The sequence below is a fragment of the Watersipora subatra genome, chromosome 5, assembly GCF_963576615.1.
Source record: "Watersipora subatra chromosome 5, tzWatSuba1.1, whole genome shotgun sequence".
Lineage (NCBI taxonomy): Eukaryota > Metazoa > Bryozoa > Gymnolaemata > Cheilostomatida > Watersiporidae > Watersipora > Watersipora subatra.
Genome location: NC_088712.1, coordinates 49,988,214 through 50,008,640, shown reverse-complemented (window position 1 = coordinate 50,008,640; position 20,427 = coordinate 49,988,214). Strand labels below are relative to the sequence as shown.

General features: G+C 38.6%; 2 protein-coding genes across 2 annotated transcripts in view; one reads left to right on the top strand and one right to left on the bottom strand.

The window, feature by feature from the left end:
• Window positions 1–3,746: 3,746 nt before the first annotated feature.
• Window positions 3,747–9,311, bottom strand: LOC137397441 (piggyBac transposable element-derived protein 4-like). Its single transcript, XM_068083730.1, has 4 exons — window positions 9,155–9,311; window positions 8,460–8,627; window positions 4,384–5,031; window positions 3,747–4,297 (listed from the first exon to the last, which is right to left on the bottom strand). The coding sequence occupies exons 1-4, from the start codon at window positions 9,309–9,311 to the stop codon at window positions 3,747–3,749; spliced, it is 1,524 nt and encodes a 507-aa protein (XP_067939831.1).
• A 4,746-nt stretch (window positions 9,312–14,057) lies between these two features.
• Window positions 14,058–20,427, top strand: part of LOC137396605 (golgin subfamily A member 1-like) — a 33,725-nt gene continuing 27,355 nt past the window's right edge. Inside the window, exons 1-5 of the mRNA XM_068082920.1 lie at window positions 14,058–14,224; window positions 14,831–15,065; window positions 15,747–15,844; window positions 18,482–18,632; window positions 19,453–19,602. Of these exons, the coding sequence (XP_067939021.1) occupies window positions 14,157–14,224; window positions 14,831–15,065; window positions 15,747–15,844; window positions 18,482–18,632; window positions 19,453–19,602 (702 nt within the window). The 5' untranslated portion in view covers window positions 14,058–14,156. The remainder of the gene's footprint in view (window positions 14,225–14,830; window positions 15,066–15,746; window positions 15,845–18,481; window positions 18,633–19,452; window positions 19,603–20,427) is intronic.

The following is a 20,427-nucleotide window of genomic DNA, read 5'->3' as shown; positions in this document are numbered from 1 at the left end:
CTGATGGCCCTCGTGTACGAGATTGAGCATCTCCAGCTGAAGACCGCCAGGTATTACAAGTCTCCCATCATAGAGCAACACTTCCTTATCTACAGTCAGATGGCCCTGATGATCAAAATAAGGTGTAAGTGATGGATGTTCACTTTTGTAGGCTGGCCAGCCACGTTGACAGAATTCTATTACCTTCCGCAGGATTGGGTCATCGTTTTGAGCATCCCGTATGCGATTCACAGATGAGTGCTTTGGTATGAACACCTTATTGAAGTATTCCACTTCATCAATGAACTGCACTTCGCTAACAGTAGTCGGCGCTCCATTAGTCCTTGATAGATAGTCTGCTACATGGTGTTTCGACCCTGGGATATAGGTAACTGTAGGAGAATACTTCATCAGACGAAGACGAAATCGAAGAACACGGGCCGGCATATCCGCAAGATTCCTTGAATTAAGCAGCGTGACTAGAGGCTTGTGGTCTACCTCTACGGTGAACATTAGCCCGTGTAAGTACTGGTTGAATCGTTCACAGCCCCAGGCTACTGCCAGCGCCTCTTTCTCGATGACTGCATATCTTCCTTCAACCTCCGTTAAGGATCTTGAAGCAAAGCTGACTGGTCGTCGTGTACCATCAGCTTGAATCTGAAACAAGGCCGCTCCTACTCCGCTGTTACACGCATCTGTGGCAAGTACTGTCTCCAGTTTTGGGTCATACGGAGCAAGAACTTTGTCAGAAGCCAGTATTCCTTTCAGTCTTGCAAATGCTTCCTGCTGAGCCGTGCCCCAGACCCACTCTCGGTTTTCTCGGAGTAACTGACGAATCGGTGCCGTGAGCTCCGCTAGATTAGGGATGAACTTCATTAGCTGATTCAACATACCGTTTAGGCGTCTGATGTCTGATTGGTTCTGAGGTTCAGGAAACTTTAAAATGGCCTTGGTCTTCTCTGTGTCAGGGTGTATACCCTCCCCATCTATGATATGTCCAAGAAATTGGACCGATGTCTGCCTAAATAGACACTTTTTCCTATTTAGAGTCATGCCTGAGTGAGCGATACGATTAAGAACCTTCCTGAACCGGTCATCGTGGATTTCCCTAGTAGCGGCATGGATCAGAATATCATCCATGTGAATTATTACGCCCTCGATATCACCTAGTAGTTCATTCATATATCGCTGAAAAACCTCTGGTGCGGCTGAAATTCCAAATGGCAGTCTGTTGAATGCATATCTACCAGACGGTGTAAGGAAAGTGGTCAGCAATCGAGAGTGTTTTGTAAGGTTGATCTGATGATACCCAGAATTGGCATCCAGACGAGAAAAAACCTTACTCTGTCCAAGTTTGGCCAGGCTGTCCTCGACACAAGCAGTTGGGTAAATCTCTCGCCTAACTGATTGATTTAGGTGGGACAGATCCACACATATGCGCACGGATCCATCTGGTTTTGGTACCGGCACCATTCCACTACACCATTCCGTGGCCTCCTTCACCGGGGATATAACGCCCATTTTTACCATCTCCTGGAGTTTATCTTTAACCTTCGGTAACAGAGGTTGTGGTACAGAGCGGGCCGTATATATACACATAGGTCGGGTATCTTCTTTGAGACTTATTTCGTAAGAGTAGTCTTTGACAAAACCCAGTCCATTGAAGACTGTAGGGTATTGCTGATATATTGTCTCTATGTCTGTCTCAACCTGGTACACATTGCATGTTAGCAGCCCAAGGTTTTTGCAGGCCTCCCGACTCAGTAGGTTGGTGTTCTGGTTAGCTATCACATATATAGTCTCGTTGGTAGATTTTCTGCCATATCTGAGGCATGCTGTAAAAGTTCCTAAGCAATTAATGCTGTGGTTTCCAGGACCACGAAGACGAGACCGGGCTTGGTCTAGATTGACCCTTTGAACCATGGGTTCCGTAATTTTCATAACTGAAGCATCTGCGCCAGAATCGAGCTTGAATTTCACTGGTGTCTTATCAACTTCTATAGTAGCTGACCATCCTGGATGGTTGTGGACACTATCAATCTTGAGGTCCTCGCAGAACAGAGTTTCTTCGGCAGGGCCATCAGACTCTGTTTCCGCCAAATTGATTCGCTTGGAATAGATCGCTGATCTGCAAGCCTTTCCCCAGTGGCCAACTTTGTTGCATTCCTTGCACCTATCTGACCGAGCTGGGCATTGAGACCTTGGATGTGTTGTTCCTCCACAGTAGCCACATGTGCCTGACTTGCCAACACTTGGTTTACTGACATGGGCTGGTTTTTGTCGTCGTGATGACCGGGAGACAGCTTCGACTGGTTTAGTTGGCAAATCAGAGGCGAGTGCTTGTGAGCTAATATCTTTCATCGCCCTGGCAGCCAATTCTTGTGATCTGCAGATTTTTACGGCCTCTTCCAGTGTGAGATTATTCCCGAAGGCTATCAGCTTTTTCCTAGTACAGTCTTCGCGGATGCCTAGAACAATCCTGTCGCGGATGAGGTCTGATTCTACATAACCGAATTGGCACTTCTGAGCCTTTTGGCGCAACTCAAGATAAAATGCCTCAAATAACTGTCCTTCAGTCTGTGACGTAGAGTTAAATAAATATCGATCATGGATGACATTACGTTCTCCGACACAGTATAAGTGTAAGATTTTAAGAATATCGTCCACTTTACACGAATCTTCCTCATACTGTGGGCTTGTTTCAATGATTTTAACCGCTTCAACGCCTACGCAATGTTTTAGCATAGCCACTTGGTATTCCTTTGGCCGTTTGTTTAGCTCGGTTAGTATATAAAACGTTTTCCAGCTTGACACAAATGACCTGTAACTTTCCTCCTTGTCTTGCAGTAAGTCAATTGCAGCAGGCTGTTGTATGACAGGTTGATATACAGTTGACATGTTGCCGGTCGACTCAAAGCTCACAAAAACAGTTTGGTCAGTTGCTATATCTTCGGTACTTGAGTTCAATAATTGGCTCTCTGGTTCAACAGAAAACACTGGACATGGGAATCACCAAACCAACTCGCTGCCACCATGTAGTATTATTGCGTTTGGCTAAAGGTAGAATTGTAGAGTTGCGGTTTTATTCGTAGTTTATTGCGTTAACTTGCGCCCAGAATGATCACCGATGTCAAGGTCAAAAACTACGTAACATTACATAAGCAAGGAAAGACAACACTTAGCGTATAGCCAGCCTAGTTCCACTACAATAACTAATCTGAGTTCACGCACAACATGAGTGTTGAGTGTTGAATTTGCTTTGTCATTTCATTCTATTTTGATTATGTTCAGTTTGTGTACCTTTGCTTTGTCACGTGGGAACTAATTTGATTATTACTGGTTCAGGTACGAGTTAAGGTGTTAACCCTTTGACCTGGTAAAAGCCCCCCAAAGACAACCGAAACTCGTGTAATTTATTTTCGAAAATTCAAGAAATTTTGTATTTTATGAATATACATAGCTCGAACTGAAATGTATTTACATATGTACATAACACTTACATAACATCTATTTAATAATGTACCGCTACCAAAAAATACAACAAGTACAATTGTCTATGTGTGGAATGCTTGAAAGCATTCCTTACGACAGAGTCCAACGCCACAGCTTTTACACCATGTAGTTATTCGTGTTCCTTTGTAGCCGCTAACCCTGCTCTTGCTACAAACAGCACAGACTTTATGTTTCTTATCTGGAATTGCCTCACAAAAATGTCTAGCTGTAAATCTTGACTGCATGTTACCCAGGCTTGGTCTAACAACATGCTGTCAAGCCTCTTGGTAATCACCGAGCAGGCCTTTAATTACCTCTACGATAAAGTTATAATGCCCCATTTGCTTTGCGATGTTGGGCTTTAGCTTATACATAATATATGCATTTGTCATTGTTTTGTCCAGGAGATGGAAAAATATTTTTTTCCAGCATTTCATTGTTCTTCGCTCAGCTGCATAAGCATCGGTCATTTGATCAGCTACGTCGATGCCACCCATCCCATCATTGTATTCCACCACTACAGTTGGTAATGTTTTGACCTGACCATTCCAAAGCGTCTTCTCACATGTCTTTGCAGAAGCGTGTGTAGACAGCATGCGTACTTGCTTCCTGTCTACCCAAGACAATGCCATCATCTGGCCACTTCTCATTACTTTCATTTCCCCTTTGGTTGTCATCTTAGCATTGATGCCCTGAGGCAGACCTCGGCGACCTTTGCGTACTGTGCCAGTCACATATATTTGCTTTTTGAGCATTTCTTCACAGAGAACTTGGCTAGTGTAATAGTTATCTACTACCAAATGATTATTTTTGCCACTGTGATTTTCTAAAAGTTTATTACAGACATCGAATGGCTGCCCTTTGTTGGATACTTTGAGTTCTGATGCATAATAAACACTATTGTGCACATACCCGGTCTTTGAGTCGGCAAGATTGTATTCCTTCGGGCCCCGCTGGTGATGTTTTTTATGCGGATGTAGTCGCCTAGACAGTGACGGCCTTTGAAACCTACGATTGTTTCATCTATGGATATTGCTTTGAAGAGATCATAACCTTGTTGCCACCTAGCTGTCAAATGTTCCAGAACTTTCCTATACTTGTATTGAGGATCATAACTTGTGCTCGAGCGTGGAGGCTCATTATGACTGTCGGAAACATGTAGAAATCTGAGCATGAGGTTGAATGCGTCCTGCTTCATTGTCTCTCGAAATGCTGGGTCATTTTGGCTGTGATGCTTTCCATCAAAGTAAGCATTAATATTTAGAGCTTTCCACAATCCCTTGTTCAAACACAGTCCAATAAAAGCCCTTAGTCGCTGTACTGTTGCATTCTCCCATAGATTTAGCTTAGACAATGCCTGCAGTACTCCCACCTTTGCTTTAGTATACTCAAAGTACTTATTAGTTTCTGCTGCTATGAAGTCCCACAAACTACTTCTACCTTGATCAACAGGAAGAAAAAAATAATCAAAATACTCCACCGGTAATGTATCAGCAGGTGGTGTGAAGTTTGGCCCGGTGTGAGCAGAGAAATTGTGGAGTGATGGAGGCTTGTCATTATCTAAGTCAGTAACGATTTTCCATTGACTAAAAGTCGATGTGGTTGCAGTTACTGCATCTTCTAGTCTCAATATTAGAATCCTGTGTATTAGAGCTAGTAGCGCGGTTATTCCTTGATACGGAGCTGCTGCTACCACACACTCTACTCCTATTTACAACAGCTTGAGTGGATATAATATCGTCATCGTCCGAGCTGCCGTAACCATCACTTTTCTTGGTATATTTGAAATCTTCAGAGTTAACATCACCTCCATCGTTTGAATCATTATCATATTGCTCAGAAAAACGATCACTAACGATCGCAGGATCAAATAAATTTTTACTTTTTCGTTTGGAACGCCATGCCGCAATTTGACTGCATTTTCCAACTTCCATTTTTTCGAAGGCGTCAAGAATTCGTATTTCTTTAGCTTGTAGCACAAAACGACGCCTCTCAGGTAATCGTTTCAAATAGAAGTTCATAGATTAATATCTTGCCGATAAAATTTAAAAGTTGCTAGCGTTCATATCCTTTATTTAACGTTACTAGGCGACAGCTTTATAAACTTCTACCGAAATCGACATTTCGGTCTTTTCCCCACGCAACCGATAAACAACATTTTGGTCGATTCCCCTGCCAAAGGGTTAAGCTCTTGTAAGCAATACTGATATTTACCAATAAAATGTACTTCTTTATTCTATAAGTCTAACAATTGAAATACACAACTAGCAAAATTCTAAACAATAATAGTAATGACAAAAGGTTAAAATAGCCAATAAAAGTTACACCCTTACTCGAACAGTCGTCCATGTTTGCTTGCTCAGTCCATATGGCTACGAGTTTCGACCGTCAAATGAGAGTTATGACAGTCCTTATATATAGAGGCTCGGTAGTTGAAATAGTGAAGTAGAAGATGATCAGCTGATGATGAAGAAGGAAACTCCATAGGTAGGGAAAAGATAGAGGCTCCAGAGGCAGAGGGAAGAGAGAGGGAGGCTTCAGAGACAGAGGGACGCACCTCAGCAGCAGAGGGTGCCTCGGCAGGTCCTTGAAAAAGAAAGAGATAGACGTATCGACGCTGAGTCGTTGGAGCTGTTCTCTTTTATAGATGTTTCTGTTAGCCTGTGAGGTGTTTAGGCGTCAAGATTCTGTTCTTTATGTTGCAGAGGGGTATCAATTAACCCTTTTGCGACGGGGCGCTTACGGCTGGGAATTCCCCAGAGCATTTACTAGGGCGATTTGAGCCTTTGACACGACTGCGTAAAAACTGCATCAAATTTCAGCAAAATTGAGGTAGATACATAAATTAACATGCATAGAAATGCTGAGAAATTTCTCTACAAGCTGATACATTTTTGATGTAGATAGCTTGCAATTGCTTTCCTGCAGAAGTCTCAATTTGTTGAAGCTACCAATATTTTATTTTTGTACGTCATTTTCAATTGTGTTTTCTAAATAATAAAAGTAATTGACAATGTTGCATAAATAATACTTACATGGATTCATATGTTCACAACAATTTGTGAAAGAAATTGGTCGTCCAAGAGCGACGAAAGCGGAGTTATGATCTCCGATGCAATGCAGGAGCGCCACTCAAAATTCTCAGTTCGTGGCCCTAATGACCAGCGAAAAATGGAGGCTTGACATGGTTGCTTAAACTTGGCTATAACCTCCATGCAAACTGGTATACAGCCACAAATAAATATGCATTAGAAGGCTTAGAAGTTTCTCAACAGACTGCCATTTATTTCCTGCAAATCGGCTGTAAAAATTTTCGTCAATATTCTGATTTGACGAAGCTGTCAGCTTTTTACCATAAAATATCGATAATAAATACTTTTTCTAAAAGCACTAGCTCTAAGAAAATAGTTTATGATAAGCATCTGCACAGCGTCATATATGTTTGCTACACGTAGCAAAAAACATTGGTTGTCCAAGTGCATCAAAAGCAGAGTTTGGCGCTCATATGCATTGTGGGTGCAGATCTTAGAAATGCTCATGACGCCATGTCTATAAGCAGTGCACAAGATGGCTGACAAGACCTGACATGGATGTTCCAACTCTGCTATAACTTTCAGGCAAATTGGCATTTAGCTGCAAATGAATATACATTTGAAAGCTGAGATGATTTTCTAGACTGATTTTTTCCTCCAGACAGCTTGCAAAGCTCTACAGCCTGAGATCTATATATTGATAGTGATGATTTTTTGCTGATTTTAGTTATTATCTTATGCATTTCTCGAAACTAGATTTATGTAACAATTTTGCATATAAACACATTGCACAAATTCATGTGTGCTGCATCAAAAGTTATTGTGCATAAAATGAATTGAGTTGTAAGCCTGCATTGGCACATTTGGTCAAGCAGCACAAGACAGAAGGCAACATTTATTACGAGCACAAACAGCAAATCATGGACTGCTAGAATGCATGTGAAGTGAACTCTTTGATAAAATCCGTGCCCTAAAAAGGGTGGTCTGCAACAAATACAACTTGTAAATGCACAACAATTACAACATGTAAATTCACAACAAATACAATACATAGACAATGACATTTTAGCAAGTGTATGTACAAAAGCAAGTGATACAAAGCAATGAAGCATTTGCACACGCTAAATAATATTTAAATAAATGAATTTATTTAGCATGGTAAGCATCAAAACATGACTCGCGAAAAGGTAATGCACATGCTAGACATTTAAATTTAGTTTCGCTTAGGTTTGTTGTCATCAGCGCGCCTTTTGCAGTGCCTACAAATTCTGTATTTTGCTGGTCTACCTTTCCCTGGACTATTTGTCACTATTCGATGAGTAGAAGAAGTTGAAGCGCAGGGAGTACTGTTTTTGCGACAAGAACCAGTATATTCAAATGTCTGATGAAGTAATTTCTGTAGAAACTGTAAGCCAGTTATTTTACAGCCGCTGTGGATTCTATAAACTATGGCCGCATTGTATACACAAATATCTAATAAATGAAAAAATTGTTTTTTATACCATTCCATGGTTTTACGGGCAGCATTATAATAATGCAAATTCTGATCCGATTTGTCAACTCCCCCCATGTATTTGTTGTAATCCAAAATAACAGCTGGTTTGCAAAATTTATCCCATTTATAATTTACTTTGTTTGTATCCGCGACGTCCATGTTTTTATGCATAGTTGAAATTAAAGAAATATATTTTTTATCTCTCCAACAGCCAACCATACTTTCCCCATTAGAAAAGCTTGTTGTCTCACCTTTTTTAATTACTTTTCTATTATGCATTTTCAAATCTTTGTGGACACCTTTTCTGTTTGGATGCAAAGTTCCACAAACATGAGTATTATTTTTTACAAGTCCAGCTACTAACTCTGGCGAATTATAAAAATTATCCATAAATAAACAATGACCTAAATTTAGTAAACCACTCATTAATTTCATGACTATGTTGTGAGTGATTCCTATACCAGTTCCTTCGGCTTGCTCCCGCTCATCACCAATGTACACAGACAGCTTGTGCACATAGCCAGAGACAGGATCGCAGAGTGCAAATAGCTTTATTCCAAATCTAGATCTTTTAGATGGAATATACTGTCTGAAGCTGAGTCGCCCTTTCCAAGCCAGCAAGCTTTCATCTATAGATATAAATTTACCAGGCAGCAAAACAGAAGATAACTGGTCACATATCATGGCAAAAACACTTCCTAATTTGAACAATTTATTGCATCAGGGTTTTCCGAATTGTCAGTGAAATGTAAACTGTTTAAAACCATCATTGAAAACCTGTTTCTTGAAATCATTTTACTAAACACTGGCGTAGATAACAAATGATCGGTAGACCAGTAAGACGACAGAGTAGGCTTTTTGACAATACCCATAAGCAAAATTAAACCAAAAATTCGCCAAATATCTTTTTCATCGACAAGCTGTCAGGCATCGCCATGTTTTTGAAGGCCATATCTATTTGTTTCATTAACTATAACATTCATGATGGCCGATGTAATAAACAGCTTTAAATAGCCAAAAATAGTTATCTGTCCAGGAATTCGGCTTTTTACACCTGCCAAGCTGTCATCAAAATGAAGTTCTTCGGGTTTTAAATCGGCTCTTCTTTGAAATCCGTCATGACTCCCTCCTTCAACGCCGGCCGTTTCACTCTCACTTTCGTACTCCGATTCACTCTGTTGAATTTCTTTTTCACTTTCATTGTCTTCTTCACATTCTTCTGCACTAAAGTCCTCTGCTTCACTTTCAAACCAGTCGATATCTTCATGTAAACGACTCTTTTTAGCAGCGCTTGAAATATCATGTCCGCTCATGATGATAAGCTTTCCATAAAGAACGATCAATTTCTAGCAACGTGTTCTTTTTGCACATGCATGTAAAGGACCAATTATAGCCTCAAAATAGTAGTATGACATCTTTTAAAACTCCTCAAAATATTAATTAAAAATTTTAGTGCCGTTTTTAAAATAAATAAATGAATTTAAAGAATACCTATCAAAGACTCAGATCTGACGGGCAATTACGGGTTTGGTGTGCTGAGATTGCGCTCTCAGCCCGTAAGATTATGAGAACGGTGTGGAAAATTTTAAGCGTACTTGTTTTAAGTACGTCATGGGAGTGTATCGATTGAAAATGATGACTAACTCCAATTGTCTCCAATTGGTCCTGCCTAGTACAGGTCTGATATCTTTTAATGGTTTTCTGGCATGTCAATCGATGTCTCTTTTCTTATGGGCTACTTTAACAGTAGTTTTCTAAGCTACAGTACTTGTAGATGAGTACATGATGACTTTCTTTATTGCTTGTCCTTCGATGTATTAGCTGTCACATTGTAGTATTGCGTATGTCTCCGGAATGTAGGCGTTTCTCCATTATGCTATCTACTTTTGCTAATGCTTTTATACAATCCTACAAACAGAAGGTTGTAATTTTTTGGTACCCAACTCTTGCTAATCTTTCTCACCTGATGAGAGCAGACCTATTTTTTCCCTGAATAGATTGTGATTAACTAACAGCTAAGTACTCATCATACTACATATCATAACCATTAAGCTACACGGAATACAATGAATTCAATGAGCAAATAGTCATTACATCAGTTAAGATACTTACAGCGCTTGCTTGGGATTAACAACTAGCACTCTTGATTATTACTCGTAGGGAGTGTTAAGCTGGCCCAAATTGCAGGTATTGTTTTAGTAAAGTTTTTAGTAATGATCTAGCTTTCCAGAAAGTTACTCAAGTTTATTAGGGAATTATTCTATTATTCGTGCACTGCGAGGCATTTAGCTAGTGTATATATACACTAGCCCAATTGCCCGACCTTGCAAGGTTATTAAAGGTTGACTTGCAACAAAATTCACATTACTGTTATTTGGTATCAAAAGATTCACCATGTCGTACTCTGCTGTGTTGTAGGTGCAAAATATGTGGAAATGTATATTACAAGCTCTTAAAATCTCAAAAACAAAAAGCTGCTGTAGATTGGAATCAGTTTATTTCTCTGACGTAGTCATTACATTTGGTTATTGTTTTGTCACGTGAAAGGCTCAATATAAAACTTCTCGTAGAACTAGATTATGAAAAACACTTCAGGTTTTACCAAAGACCCTGTATCAAATATAGACGCTCGATACTTTACAGTTTTTTCAGCTTAGTCCAATTTTCTAATCGTAATTTGATCATGTGACCCATACCTGGCAAATAATTTCTGCAGCATTTTTCGATTATCACAGGGGACCAACAGACTCGTCATGTTTATCAGACAATGATAGGTACTCCTTCGAGCTAAGGTTAAAAAATTAAACGAATTTTTGCGGTAAGTTATGATATCGATGCTGAAAGTGACAGCATTACAATGACAATAAAATAGACGCGTAAGAACAATAGACATGGCTTTATTGAATGCGTGAAGTATATTTGTGAAAATATTTCGACAAATGAGACTGCCTGAATGTGTAAACAGAAGCTATCTTGTACAACTATGTCCCATTTGAGACGTTTTGGAAAGATATTCTAATCTAAGGCGGTTTTGTGATGGCGGCGATTAACTGTTCGTTTTTGAGCTTTTAGGAGTTTGTAATCACCTTTCCACATATTTTGCACCTACAAAACAGCAGAATAAGACATAGTGAATCTTTTGATACCAAATATCTGTACAGACGGTTCCCAGCCTACGAACGCGTTACATTCCAAACGATTGTTCGTAAAGTGAATTTGTTCGTAAGTTGCATCAGTGCTATATTTTGTATTATAATTTATGTTTAAGGCCTATATAAGTATATTGAAGGTTTATATAAGTATGTTTAAGGCTTGTATAATTAACCTGTATTGGTTTGTACTGAAAAAAAAAATTTAATAAAATGGAAATAATACTTTGGTGGACGCCGGGCCATGACACTGCATTTCTTATTTATTGTCCTTTCTATTATATTGTTGTTTTAATCGTTAGGCTATCACTTATCGTTGTTGTCTTTTTGTATGTGTTGTCCGATTATTATATTGTTGTTTCACTCGTTATGCTATTGTTATATCTGATATACCGTCATAACACCATCACTTATCGTCACTTAGATTGTTGTCATACCAACGCGCTAGCGGTCCTGTTCATTCACCTTGTTAGCCGGTGTTCTTACCGTTTGCCCTTACCGTTTGCCGTTAGCCGGAACGGTTGATATTATTGTATATAAATGAGTGCGCGCATTTAGTTGAGCAGAGCAAATAGCCGTATGCTCCTCGGCTGGTGAAATTTATTTCGCTAATTAAAAGCTGAATGAAACTACAGGCACTCTCTTATCTTTATTTATTAGTAGAGATCTTGCCAAGTAAAGGCCGGCAAATCTCTTTACAATACGTATGTAAAGTTCAAACAAATAATTCGAAAGTTAATCGAGTTACGAACAACGTACATGCGTTCGTATGTACCGTTGTTCGTAACTCGAATGTTCGTAAGTAGGGAACCGTCTGTAATGTGAATTTTGTTGCATGTCAACCTTTAAAAAACAGCTTAAAAACAGTAGCAGGTAATACAGTTGCCTCCCACTTGCCATTAGCCTGGCACGTTGCCAATAACTATTTTGAGTACGCTATTATCTGTATTGCTAAACTTACTAATAAGAGCCGTGAGAGCAAGTTTTAGTGACACTGCATAATGCAGAGTGCTATGCATATTTTAGCCGACCTAGCGACTCATTTAAATTTTGTATCTTGCACAGCTCAATTGGTAAGAGTATTGCCTGGCCATCAAGAGGCTCCGAGATCAAATCCAGCATGAAGCAAATATTTCTTTCCTAAATTTTAATAGCTATAGCTGGACACACCGAACGACCAACTTTGAGATTTATTTATATATGTAGATTAGACAGTTTTTGACTAAAGTTTTCTCGCGGCAGCTAGTATGTCTATATATATGTGTATATATATATACATATGTATGTATGTATATATATATATACATATATATGTAGTATCTCTGTAGATTGTATCTTCCATTCAACTTGTATCACTCTACATTTCACTACTTTTCTCTTATTGTTCAAGTTTATCATTTTGGTCATCATAACAGACTTTTAAATTAACTTTTACATTTTTTATAAAATAGGGAAATGCTGACTAAATACAGAAGATGTTTAAACGACTAAAACAGCGAATCGGGCAAGAGGGTTCTCCTACAGCTGCTGAAACAGCAGATTCTACTCAACCTATCACATATGAAAGAGAAGAGCGGAATAGGAGCCTTCGAGAAACTGAAAATGACATTGAGCCTATCGCAGTTCACAGCCACAATTTGCTTTCAAGCTCTTCCGACACAGCTCAACTATATTTAAATGGTAGTAAATTGAATGAGTCATTGACGAGGTATTCTCCTAACCATATTGATGGTGAACTAGGCATAGATCAACCAGATGAGGCTTCTGTTGCTACAACATCGGCAGTACTTCTCCAGACTGAAGGTATGATACAATAAAAAGGAGCATTCATTGCGTTTTGAGTTGTTTCTAAGTGTTTAATATAAGTACTTTTATCAACCTGTGCACTTTGGTTAACTCTTTCTCTACTGCACTAAATTCGCTATTCTGACCAAATTAATTCAAACGGATTTTGAAAAATCGATATAACGCTAGTATTTATGCAATATCTCAAGAATCAATGCAGATATTGTTTTGCTGTAAAATGCATCTTATTCAGAACAAAATCCTCTACAAGATAAGTAAAAATGGTTTAGTGAATCCCGTTCTCGCCAAATTTCTGACGCTTTGTATTGAACGAACGCGGGGAATTTCTTATTGCCATGATGATATCGATCTGGTTGACCCGTTCTGAAAAAATAAATGGAAATCAAACCGCTTAACAAAAAGATTTTCGATTGGTTGCGCATGATTGGCAACAAGGTTGTTTTGTTGGGGACCAAATTTATTGGTCTAGCTAATGTGTAGGCTTCGTAATGAAAAGAAAAGTGAAGCTGTATTGATGACCCGATTCATTGGCTTGCGATCTGTACTTCTTTTACCGCCATTGCTGATACATTTTCTCAAGGTAGTAAAAGAGTCAAAGGTGTATTGGTGGTGAAGCATTTCTAGAAGTTTCTATAAGCTTTGTGTTTACCAGGGAACTATTAGCTAAAGTATGTCTAGTTATATAATATATCACCCTGTTAGTCCATTAAGTTAGTCTAGTTATATGATATGTGCATATCACCCTGTTAGTCCCGCAGAAAGTCTTGTGATATGAAATATGACTCTTTTAGTCATAAAGATCTAATTATATTATATATCACTATGTTAGTCATTAAGTATGTCTAGTTATATGATATATCAGTCTATATCACTCACAATAGTTATTCGCCAATGTTAGCCGTAGCCAGAACACCTATTATTCAATGAGGGCAACTGTTGGTTCTCCTATTAACCAATGAGATAGCTACTGATAGACATATTCATACATCATTCAACTTATCAGTAAAACTCATGTATGTATTCTCCGTTCTAGATTCGCCAAGTAAGGATGGTCAGTCACCGATTCATCTAGATGACTCCCACGAGACAGTCAATTTACCAGAGTCGTCCTCTCGTCGCAAGAACTTGGCTGCAACAGTTCTCAAATATGGCGAGGAGATAAGCGCTAAAAACAGACAAATTGTAGAGTTGGAGACAAAGTTGATGACAAAGATGAGTGATGAGAGAGAGAGGATTGCTCAACTGGAGGAGAGCTTAAGTTCAAGTAAAAGGCATGGTGTATCTTTGTATATATAGGTCTCTTTAATACCGTACTTTTCGGGCTATTACCCGCACCCCTATATAAACCGCATCTGCATTTTCAAAAAATGATAATAAAACAATACATGGGCCGCACCTTTTGTATAAGCCACAGAACTCACGACGGTGCTTCTTAACACGGCAACAACTTTGCTGGTTATAACGGAACAGTGCCGTTAGGCACTGTTTCGTGTTAACCCACGCTTTTTAACCCAGTGCCTAACGGAACAGTACCGTTAGGCATTGCTTCGTGTTTTCTTTCACCGCTAGAGGCACGCATTAACTGGAGATTCTGGTTAATGCGCCCTAGCGGTAAAAGAAAACGCCACAGAATAGCCACCCTTATACAAACCGCATGGCTCAAAACATCAGAAAAAAGTAGCGGCTAATAGTCCCAAAAGTACGGTAGCATCTGTGCAGCTGTTCATATGCCTTGTTCATACGCTTGTCACAGCATGCAGTTGCTTGCCTTTTACAGTGTACAGCTATACTTTTCATCCTTTTTGTACTGAAATGGCTGGCATTTCTTCGTAGCTAACTTAAAAGCTGGATCAATCACGCTAAATGTCCTTTTGCAGTACTATAAACTGCTTGAATGAAAAGATATCCGATCAAGAGGAGACGATCACACAACTAGTCATGAATATGTCAAAAGTAGAAGAGACAGCAATTGGTGATAAACCAGTAGCAGTAGATTTGGAGTGTAAGGTCGCTGAGGGTCAACAGGAAGTAGCTCGTCTGCTCGAGAACCTTGAAGCCTGCAAACTAAAGGAAGCTGCATCGGAGGAAACTATCAAATTACTGCAATCTCAGGTAGATGATAGATATTATATGTAGTCAGTAGCTGTAGGTATTCAGCATGTATTCAAAAGCTTTAGCAGCTAATCAACAGCCATATCATGCAGGTGATAGCTATAGCAAGTAGCCAACAACTATAGTAGGTTGTCTGTAGCTATAGCAGGTAGATGATAGGTATAGCAGGTAGTGTGTAGGTATGGCAGGTAGATTATAGCTATTGCAGATTGTCGACAACTATAGCAGGTAGTTAATAGGTATAGTAGTAGGTTGATAGTTATAGCAGGGAGTCGATAGTTTTAGTCGGTGGTCGATAGTTTTAGCAGGTGGTCAATAGTTATAGCAGGTAGTAACAGCTCCCTCGATAATAGCTGTTTTTATATTCCTCTCTTTTATGTTCCTCTTTTTCTCTTATTTTTGAGCCAAGCTAATATATATCTTTGTTTTAAATCTTAGTAATTTCAAAACCTTTCATATTTTTTACTTTCTCCCCTATTATTATTATTAGGGATATAATCTGCTTGTTTCATTACATTTATATATTCTTATTCATTTCATTACTTGGTTTTTTCTTATTAGCTTACTCTTGTACTTGTTTGTTTTCTCAGCTCTAATATCTTATGCTTTGCAAGTAAGTTCTTCCGTTCATTATTCAAGATCAGTTATTCTTTGTATGCTTTGCCATAAATTATTTTGCAGATTGAGCATCTGAAGGAACAAGTCAAAAATTCAAAGAAAGACAACTTCAATTTTGCCCCTCTGTCTAGTTCCGACTTTGTATCTGACACTGGCGACAGGTAAGAATGTGTGTTTATTAAGTCCTATGTTGTGTGTTGCTCTCCTCTTGGATGAAGCAATTTGCGTATATGCTGTGTCTTCTCCTCAGATATCTTCAGCGTATCATATGTGTTCAATCATTATTTTACTTTCTGATATTTTACTTGCTCGTGAAACTGCTACAAACAGCAGGTTGTAGTTTTTTGTGTACCCAACTTTTGCTATGTTAGATTATTGGATTGAAAGTTAGTTTTGACAGCTATAGTTTTCGGTCTCTATTTCTGTCACAGTAAAAAATTCCAGTAAAATATAAAAGTCTCTACAGAATATAATAAGTGTCAATTGAAAGCAACAAACATATAGAAATGATAATAGGAATAGTGAAAGTTAGCCATAATATAGTAATATCTCTCACGCTATCAAAAGAGAAAATTAGTGTAACTTGATTATAATTTGATCATGTCGCCGCTGTTCGGCCCTTTCCATTTGTAATCACCCACCGACTCCTTCCCCCTGTCCACCTCCGTCCCCTTGTTTGCCTTCCTTCCCCTGTCTACCCCTTCCTCCTGTTCGCCTCCCTCCCTTTGTCCGCCTCACTCCTGTCCACCTCCCCTTGTCCGCCCCCTGTCCATTTTCCTCCCTTTGTCCACCTCTTTCTCCCTGTTCTTCTCTTTTCCCCTGTTCGTCTCTCTCCCCTTGTCCGCCTCCCTCCCCCTGTGTGCCCCCTCATGTCTGCCGCCCTCCCCCTGTTTGCTGTCCTCACGCTGTTCGCTTCCCTCCCCCTGTCCGCTTCCTTTCCCCTGTTTGCCTCTATATCTTTTGTGCCTTACACCGTGTAACATTCCCATTTGTGTTTTTATTGAAAGTTTTGTAGTACCTACTCTCAAGGCAATAACGCCTTTGAGAGACACCCACACCCAGACACCCCTTTTTAAGTTTATGGTTGCCTTTGCATGTCAATCAGCAACCATAAGCTGAATGAGTTCAGAGCCAGTGAACAATTTTGCTATAGCCAAATATCATGATTTGACAAAATGGAACTCCTCACAAAGGCTCAAACTTATGCATACATATATATATATTTATATATATATATATATATATTTATATATATATATATATCTTTGTATATCTTATACACACATTTATATATATTTGTATATCTTATACACACATGAGTATATCTTTGGACAGTGAACCCTCACGATATCACTACCATGATATATGATTTTTTTACTTTACTAAGTGGAACATGATGATTTTTTTCACCTCGCCATACAAATCTTATCTCACCATACAAAGTCAACCAATTTTTCACTCGATTTAAAATTTGGCAGTCGGTGTGCTTATTATGTACGTCAAAATAACAAAGACATTGAAATGTTGTCAGCCAAAAAATTTTTCACAGCCTGGAAGAGACGAGAGGACCGATTTCTCTCAGTTCCGCAAGTCACATGTGTAAAACAGTAATATTTTCCATTTACATGTATAATCAGTGACAAAGTTGGAGTTGCAATCCCTTCAAACAGGTTAGTGGTCAGACAACTTCTCTTAACCTGCTAACAAAAGTCCACTTCATTACGAAAGCAGCATTGTTCGAGCCTTCTTGCCGAATTAAGTTGAAAAAAGTTACAAACAGGTCCGTTAAAAGTTATAGTGAAAGCAATAACTGAAACTGATAAATGATAAAATTTTAGTAAAAAAAATTGAAATTCAGTAAAATTGTTGTAAATACATACTAAAACTTAGCTTTAAGTGCGCGTGTTTAGCAAGCTAAACTTATTTGAGGTGAGTCCAAAGGTTATCCTATAAGTACATCTGACTTGAAGGTAAGAACTCCCTACGGTATGAACTGCGGTACATTATAGTGTGACATTTTATTGCAGATCAGAACCACTAAATAAAATGAAGTTACCGTATGTAACTATAGTAAAGCTACTCTATAGTAAAATTACCATAGGTAACAATAGTTACTAAGGCTAAAATGCTATTTCACTACTAATTTGTAATATGTTCAGCACCTACATATAAAACTTTGATGACTTTTACCAGAGGATGTTTGCATTATACAATTACTAGGGTTTCTTTAACCATTCATACGGTTTTTTTCACCATTTGATTCCCACCCAGGAACGAATCAAAATCGTATCCTGTGGGTGCACCATATATCTTGTACATACATGTATATATTTTTGATGTCGATGTTAATACCATCAAGGGTATGTCAAATTAATCAATGACGATCCATTCTTTGAAGCATATACATATATCTTGATCGTGAATTTCTCAAAGTCAACTTTCTGCAGTCTCTTAAAAGCTATTTTAATGTTCATCCATTTGATTAACGAGCCATTCTTCTGCCTTACTCGCCCTCGTTTACTTAAATGTAATATTCAGTGTTCTGTGAGCCTCTCTCTTGCTCTAAGAGTTTTATGTCATTTGTATGCAGGTGTCTGTATTATCTGCAGGTAGGTGCTTTGTTACCAACTAGTTGAAAAGCCTGCTTCCCTTAAAGTTATGTATCGGTCAATGTCTTAAACTTATTGTTGTTGTGAGCATGTGATTTGTTGCTAGGAAGTTGGGTAATTTGTAGTTAGTTGCTACTGAGATAACACAATTGCTTGCATCACTTGTGGTCTGGTGTCTATCATTTGCAGTCAGATGACAGAGCTGAAGGTTAAACTTAGCCGGTCCCACTCTCATAGCAAACGGCTTGAACTGCAGCTGACTGACAAGGAAGCGCAGGTTGCTGCTCTTGTGCGAGAAAACAAGGACATGAGGGCTAATCTGGAGAACAGCAAGCAGCAGGTTGAACCTATGACACTTCTTTCAACATGCTGATAAACAATATTACTTTTGTTGAACTCGTCTGTATCTGACTCTGAAATGTCCTGCATGGACTGAAAAGGTTGGGTGCCTTAGACATCGCTGCCGTACTGAACGATGGAAACAACTACTTTAGTTAGAACATGCGAACAATTCTTTGATTTTCTGCTATTAACATTAAACAGTATGTAGCTCCAAGCTAGCAACTTTGAATTATCTCTTGCTGTTACCTTGAAGTTGTCTCATCCTAGCTGTGTGCAGTTTGTTGGTTGGCTGCTGATTGTAAACACAACTCACGTACCAGCTTTAAATTCAGTCATAATCAGGAATAACCAAGGGTGTAAGGTCAAGTTTGTACAGTGAGCATGTGGAGCTTGCGTTTTTGTTAATTAGCGATATGAGCTTGCATAGAGATAGGAATATCATCAGTATGCAGTATGTTACATAGAGGTCTGAAAGTCATAGCAAATAGTGAGTAAAGTGTGCATGAAAATACAAAATGATTGACTGATTTTCTGAAACTCGACAATAAGTTTATTTGAGTTGACAAACTATACATAGCATGCTGTAACCACGGGTCTTTTTGAGTCAGCCAGAGCTAAATATGCCATTCCTTGGGTAGACATTTTTACAATCCCTGCAATACTTCAAGAGAGAAATTTACTATTTTTTATTTTAACAATGTGTTACTACTATTATGGAACTGGTCATACTTGTTTTACAATGATATTCAATGTATTCATTGACAGATTTGTTAAATCATTTCTAAATAGTTTGTTGATTGTATTTTTCCACCCTCCAGGCTGTCAATGAGTTGCTATCTGTGTCGGAAGAGGAAAGTGGGCTCAGATCGGAGTTGTCTGCTCTTGTACAAAAGCACAACTCCTTACAGAGCCAGTACAAGTCCCAAAGTCGTTTGCTGTTGGAAAAGCAGAAAGACATGATTCAATTGGTTAGAACTACGAACATACATTTACTGTTGACATTTTCAGAAATGGAAAAATAACTGATTCGATACTCTCGATCTGACATAATGCGGTTTGGGTTGTTAACTCTTTCACTAACGCGTTGAAATCTTACCGAATGAATATTCTGCTTGAATTAATAAAACAAATTTTTGGCAAAGCCGATATACCGCTAGTATTTTAGCAATATCTCGAGAATAAAAACAGATATTGTTTTACTGTAAAATGCATCTTATTCCAAACAAAATTTGTTACAAGATAGTTACAAAGTAAATTCCACCCTTGTGCAATATCTAACGTGTTATTTGCGTTGAACGAACACGGTGTGTTTTTTCTTGCCATGACAATAACGATCTGGTTTTGCCGTTTTGAAAAATAAGTAGAAATAGAATCGTTGAACTGCACGTGATCGAGAATCGTTAAATGCACGTGATTGGGAACAAGGTCGTTTCACTGGAGACAAAATTTGATTTGTCTAGGTAATGTGTAGGCTTTGTAATGAATAAAAAAGTGAAACCTTATTGATAAACCGATATATCGGCTTACGGTAGTGAAAGAGTTAAAAGCTTGCACATTTCTAATAACATTACGGCATATAAAAAAGTTGTGATACATTGAAGAGTTCTCAAAGGAGAATTTTAGAACCCTTTTCAATGTCAAATATGCACATCATCATTTTGTCATTGCACCTAGAGTGACTTATCCCGCTAGTCAGTACGACCATCTCATATAACAGTCGAAGTGCATTAATAACAACTATACAATGGACTTAGAGCACTGCTAAACCGAGGTAATTGATTTATAGCATACAA